This window comes from Choloepus didactylus, chromosome 11 (assembly GCF_015220235.1).
Source record: "Choloepus didactylus isolate mChoDid1 chromosome 11, mChoDid1.pri, whole genome shotgun sequence".
Classification (NCBI taxonomy): Eukaryota; Metazoa; Chordata; class Mammalia; order Pilosa; family Megalonychidae; genus Choloepus; species Choloepus didactylus.
In genome coordinates this window covers 66,621,039-66,627,038 of record NC_051317.1, presented here as the reverse complement: position 1 = coordinate 66,627,038, position 6,000 = coordinate 66,621,039, and the positions used below count along the sequence as shown (strand labels likewise).

Genomic DNA, 6,000 nt, shown 5'->3' with positions numbered 1-6,000 from the left:
TTGTGGCTGTTGGGGTTATACGATTAAATTATAATGTCTACTTTGGCATATGTTTGAAATTCTCCATAAGTGTTTTTAAAACAAAAACAAAAGTACCTGCATACAAATTCCAAAGTTTCTGAAGGACAATTTCTTGAATATGTTAAGATGGCATATGGTACTGAAACTTCAGGTTTTAAGTACAAATTTATTTGGTAAAAACATTGGAGAGAAATGTATATAACCCAAACTGTAGAACATAGTGATATTGTAAGCATACAGTTATCTAGCCCAGCATTTCCTATTTGATAAATTATCATATTTTAGAAGGTTTCTTCTTTCTTAAGCCAATGATTCTCAAGATTTAGTGAATCAGAATGCCTGGGAGCTGACAAAACATAGATTTCAGGCCCTACACTCCAGAGATTTTGATTGGGAGGTTTAGAGTGGTACTCAGTAATTTATGTTTTTAGTAAGCTCGTGAAGTAACTTTATCAACTATACTGAGTAACTAAGATTTTCATCTCATTTTCTATGTAAAACACAAAATAATGCAATGGTGAAATACTTTAATTAAGGTTTGTTAGCAACAACAAAAATGACTAAGCTTTTGTGGATTACTTTTTACAGGAAATCCATAGGAAATAAACTATTTACATATCAGTCATAACAATCATTGATATTTCTCTATACAAGTTTCTAGTGAAAAAATGTGTAATTGCATCTTAACAAAGGAACATAAATAAAATAGCATAAATGACAACGATACTGGCCCCAAAGGCATCTCACAGCTATTAGACTAATGATACTGGTTTATACTACGTTAGGAGCACATAACCAGTTTTCCAGCAAAAAGGCTTAATTATATATAGGGAAACAGTTGAAAAGCCTCAACAGAAGCACTGATTTGTGTAGATATATTTAGGCCAGTTGGCAGCCACATTCTTTTGAGAACATGAATACTTCATCTCTCTCTTTTCCTAGTGTTACATGGAACAGTGTGGGGCATTTGTTATCAGAGGCATAAGCACAGGCAGAGTCATTTCCACCACACTGACAGAGAAAGCAAAGCAAAAAGGAATTCCTATTTATGCTTATTTAGTAATGTGGCCAATAAACACTAGAGGTTGACAGGCGGAGGGAAGAGAAAGGAACAAGTTTGAAACACCTGGTATGTACTAGGAACAAAGCTGCTCCTGAGCCAATATAGAATTTCCCATTCCATATAACTACTCAGCTGTTTTATCAAAATTATATCCAACAATGAGGTTACATTTTATTTTAGCATAATAGGAATAGAAATGAGATAATGAGGGAGTTACCTTGTCCCAGACAACTTATTGTAGAGTCCAAAGAATGCTAAATGGAAACAGGTCATTTGTATATAATTCTTGGGGGGAAAGGGAGGAACAAAATGGGAATGGAATTACTAGATGATATATTTTACATTCTGAGGTAGTCATCAGAAATTGTAGAAGACTGATATCTAAGCAGGAGTACTGTTAACACTAAGCCAGGAAGAGTTCCTTGCCAAATCCATTCTTTAACTGTGATAAGCCAGATAAAAGGAGAATTATGGGAATCTGATTCATTCACACATCTTACCTATTAGATGAGGTCTATGCACCACCCCCCACTCCCCAGTTAATTTTACTGTGTCAATGAACTATATCACTTCAAGGCAATCTTAAAATATGCTTGGGTCTCAAACATTTGTTGACTTTTTCATTAAATCCATTCAGGATAAATTTACATTGACAATTTATGCTCTAGTAAAAAACCTTCTGTGGCCTTTATTAAAGCCTTAAATCCGGTTCCTTTTCCCTTAAATTATTAAACACAGGAGTAGAATTTCATGGAAAACATCTTGCTAAAAATGGACCTCCTAGGGCCCTGGGGTCTGTGGAGTGGCTAAAGCCTAGCCCTATGCAAGGTAAACATCTTCACAGGATCCGGCCCCTTCTAGAGTAAGCCTCCGAGGAGGAGGAATATTGAATTCCATAGATTCTGGCCTTTGAAACCTGGTAAGATTTTAGTGGGCTTATATAAATCAGACCTGCCAATGGTGAGGGCTCACTGGGACGAACGACCTGAGGCAGCCTTAGTGCCTGTGCAGCATAAAGGAATGAAATGGGTATTCTGGTTAGCAGTGTTCACTTTGATCTAAAAGGGTAACAGAGGAGAGGCTGCTACTCTCATTTGGGGGAAGTGAAGCCAGACCCAATGGCACTTCCATTTGCATTTTATACTCTGAACAATGTGCTGGCACTGGTGGATTCGTTGGGAGACTCTCCTTGTCGCCAGCCATTGGTGAAGCCAACTGGGACACATAATTCAGACTAGTTTCTCCGGTTGGAGTTTCTTCCAGGGAGTTCGTGTAGTTCTTCTCTAGTGTCTTCTGTAGATTTTCAGGTGGGTTCAATACTCCCAGCTGACTTGGAGCTGTAGGGGGAGAAAGGAGATGGGCACAAGAACCAGAGTCAGAAGCTGCCTGATTATAGGTAAAGTTCTCAAACCAGACACAGGGTCCAGGGCCTGAGTAATTCTTTCCTGTTGGAAGGAGGTAAAGGTAGACAGGCTTAGTAAATTCCGTTTCTGTGAGTGACTTCCCAGTGCCAAAGAACTGTATCTTTCTCCCTTCTGGCTTGTTTATAACTTCAATAGCATCTGGAATACAGTCGTTGATGTTCATTATTGTCAGGTGAGTGTTCTCCTGGACAGGAAACAAAAAATATATAAATATGTGAAATGTACTCAGAGCTTTGCTTTTGTTCATGTTTCATCCTGGTCACAAATTAATTGGAGATGGTATTGAAAAACCAAAGGATTCCTCCTAACAGAAGAAATCAAAGCTCAATGCACCTATTTCATGGCTGCAGAAGAACAGGTGGTTTCTGCTGTATTATATTTTCCTGAGGAGGTCTCGGAAAGGATGATTATTACAATCCCAAAACCGGATTGTTCTTTAATTAAAGTATGTAATATACATGAAATTTCTCAACATTTTACCTTGGATTTTATTACTGACAGGACACTGCTCTTGTAAGGATCTGGAATGTCAGGATAACACTTCTCCTTCATCCTAGAATAGTAGTGAAAATTAGACTGAATTTTGCAACATAGTGAAATAGTTAAGAATGAGATTCCTGAGTTCTAGTCTTGGCTCCAGCACTTATAACTGTGTGACCTTGGGCAAGTTACTTTACCATTCCGTGCTTTAATATGCTTATTGGTAATAGAGATAATTATGGTATTTAAAGTGTTATGAGGATTAAATCAGTTATATATAAAGCACCTAGAACACTGCCAAACACATAGTAAGAGACATGTAAATGTTAGCTCTTACCATTATTGGGGAAGACTCTTGCAATCTCTTTATTTTTAAAGGTTATTATTTTACTTATGAATTGACCGAAAAATAAAGCTGTGAAATACGTTCCCTAACCTAAACCTCTTTTGTCCTTTTCCTTTCCAGCACTTTTTTTCAGATTATTCAATATCAATTGTCTTATTAAATTCCCTTCTGGATTTTGCCCTGACTCTCTTCTGGGATAAAATCTTCCTCAAACACTTACCACTCACTTTTCAAGTAGCACACGATCATGATGAGCAAAACAAAGAAAATCATGGGCAGTATGACAGGTATCAATATATGGGCTGAGAAAGAAGAAAGGAATATTTTTAATAAGTACTTTTCCCTCTCAAAGGAATAAAAATAAGTTTAAGGTTGAGAGTAACTTCACACAGTTATTATTTCTCAAATGTCTATGCCAGATGCAATACAAGTTCCTCCTGATTGGGGGGCGGGGAGACAACCAACCAACAGGGGGAGCCATTTGCTGTCAACACCTTGTAACTCAAACCCATTACCTCTTCTGATAGATTGGATCATTATTGCCAACTCTTTGCTACCTCCCTATATTATAATTAATCTTTCCCACCCTTGCCAAAGCTGCATGGGAGGTGGAGTGTACTTCCCTGCCCCTTGACTTTTTTTTGCCAATGGGATGTTAGGTGTTGTAATATGAACATGGGCTTTAAATGTATGTGCATTGTTTGCTGGCCCTCTCTTGTTCCTGTGATTCACCACGAGAAGAATCTGCTGCCCCATCAGCCTAAGCCCCAGAATGAAGATAATATGGAGCAGAACAGAACCTGACAACCTAGAATTCAGCCTGACCCAACCTAGATCAAGCAAGCCACAGCTGACCTGTAGACCCATAAGTCTAAAAATAAATATTTGTTGTATGCCCCTGAGATTTCGAGGTTGTCTGTTAAACATCACATAGTGACTAATGCAACCCCTCAAGTGTTAGGTAAAATCAACAGAATGTCAATCTGCAATAATCATTCCTGTTATATTTCTCAGAGATGTCAACTGGTGCTTTATTTTCTTAAACACTCATCCTCCTGTTCCCACTGCTTGAAATTCCACCAACTAATTCAACTGGGTTAGTAAGTACCCCCTTTCACAAATGCAAGTTGCTCAGGGAAGTTTTGGCGACCACCAGTCATTGACATGTAAGTATGACTTTGTTCAATCCATTTGCCCCCCTGCCCTCCCTCTACCCCTCCTCATCCCCACACATGGCTGTCCTGGAAGAAATGGCATATGATTTGGGGACAGGAGTGTGGTAAAGAATATTAGCGATGTGTAAGGGAGGGCAGCCTGGGGCAATGCCGGAGGCAACTCAGGGCCCTGGAGGAAAGGACACAGAAAGGTAAGAAGGTGCCAGAGTAAGCCCCACAACAAGTGGCCTAAAATGAACCCTGACCCAAAGAAAGGGGAAGGAAAAGCTCTTCCTGACTACATCGTACTCTCAGGAACAATACTTTTGACTACTACAGTTGGTTTTAAAATTTGGTGAAATTATGGATTTATAGTGTATTTGCAAGCAAGCCTGGGGAAAAAAAGCTAAAACCACCATAAAAGAATGGACATTTATACAGAATTTTTCCATTTCAATGTCAAAATAATTTTTTGCATTCCATTCCTTTTTATTGTTTAATCACCCCAGCCTCAATTAGCACAAGCCAGTATTTCTTATTCCCATTCAATGAAGTCTGAAGGACAGTTAAATGGATGCTAGTCACCTAATACACTCTCCAGTAAAAATCAAGTAAGATCTCTGTCACTGAAATTGTAACTATTTAAATATTTTATTTCTGATACTAATCAATAAAGCCACAAGCCAAGGCTAATGAAGTTTAACATGAATAAGAGAGATAAATGAAACTTAGAAAATATACTCAATATAAAGAAAATTCATATATATGTGTGGTGTAAGCATGTGTGTATGTGTGTGTGTAAGCAGGGGTGCATGGTATACACACACACATATCTACCAGCCAAATAAATTCCAAAGTCAAAAGAAAAAAAGCCTAAAGATAAATTAACTAAATGACAAGAATGTTCACATAATGTAAATCACTGGCTCAAATCTTAATCTGACTTTGGGACCTCTGGCCTTTGGTTGGGAGATCTCGGACCAGGTTTTAGTCTAGTAAGTCTGGACCACGATAACCTGCCCCTGTGGTTAAGTGGGTCCTGGTCACTGCTCAGGACCCTCCAGGGGTCAACAGCCCTACAGATGGACCCATCCCATCCCTCCAGCTCCACCTGACCCAGCCACTTGATAACATCACGCAAGACTTCTCAGCCTATGTGTTTTTCAAGGAGGGAGAATCTTCTAGCGTCCCTTCCAGTGTGGACCTTCTCTGATTCCCTCATTGGAACTGCTCTTTACTCCTCCCTCCTCCTTCAGTAGCTACTTTCTCTCACCACCTTCCTGTTTGCTGGGTGTCAGGGTTTACCATGAGAATAATTTTTGCCATCAACAAGTTCCTTCCATTCTTCTCCCCCCTCTCTTCTTTCTCCATCTTTTGAGCCATGTGGATTTTGAAAATACCTATCCCTTCAGCTCACCCCTTCCCCCAGCAAATCTGCAAACACAGAGTGTATAAACAAACACTCGCTGTCCCTCCCCAGCCCCTGCCCCTCCCCCTCCCCTGCCCCATCGC

At 39.4% G+C, this 6,000-nt stretch overlaps 1 protein-coding gene across 9 annotated transcripts in view; it reads right to left on the bottom strand.

The window, feature by feature from the left end:
- Positions 1 to 528: 528 nt before the first annotated feature.
- Positions 529 to 6,000, bottom strand: part of OSMR (oncostatin M receptor) — an 82,426-nt gene continuing 76,954 nt past the window's right edge. For 7 of the 9 annotated variants that reach the window (XM_037798818.1, XM_037798813.1, XM_037798814.1 and 4 more), the window contains 3 exons: positions 3,555 to 3,636; positions 2,989 to 3,061; positions 2,123 to 2,692 (listed from right to left, as the gene is read on the bottom strand). In XM_037798818.1, coding sequence (XP_037654746.1) covers positions 2,123 to 2,692; positions 2,989 to 3,061; positions 3,555 to 3,636 — 725 coding nt within the window. Of the gene's footprint in view, positions 2,693 to 2,988; positions 3,062 to 3,554; positions 3,637 to 6,000 lie in introns of all 9 variants that reach the window. The other 2 variants (XM_037798816.1, XR_005210902.1) reach the window with 2 other exon arrangements.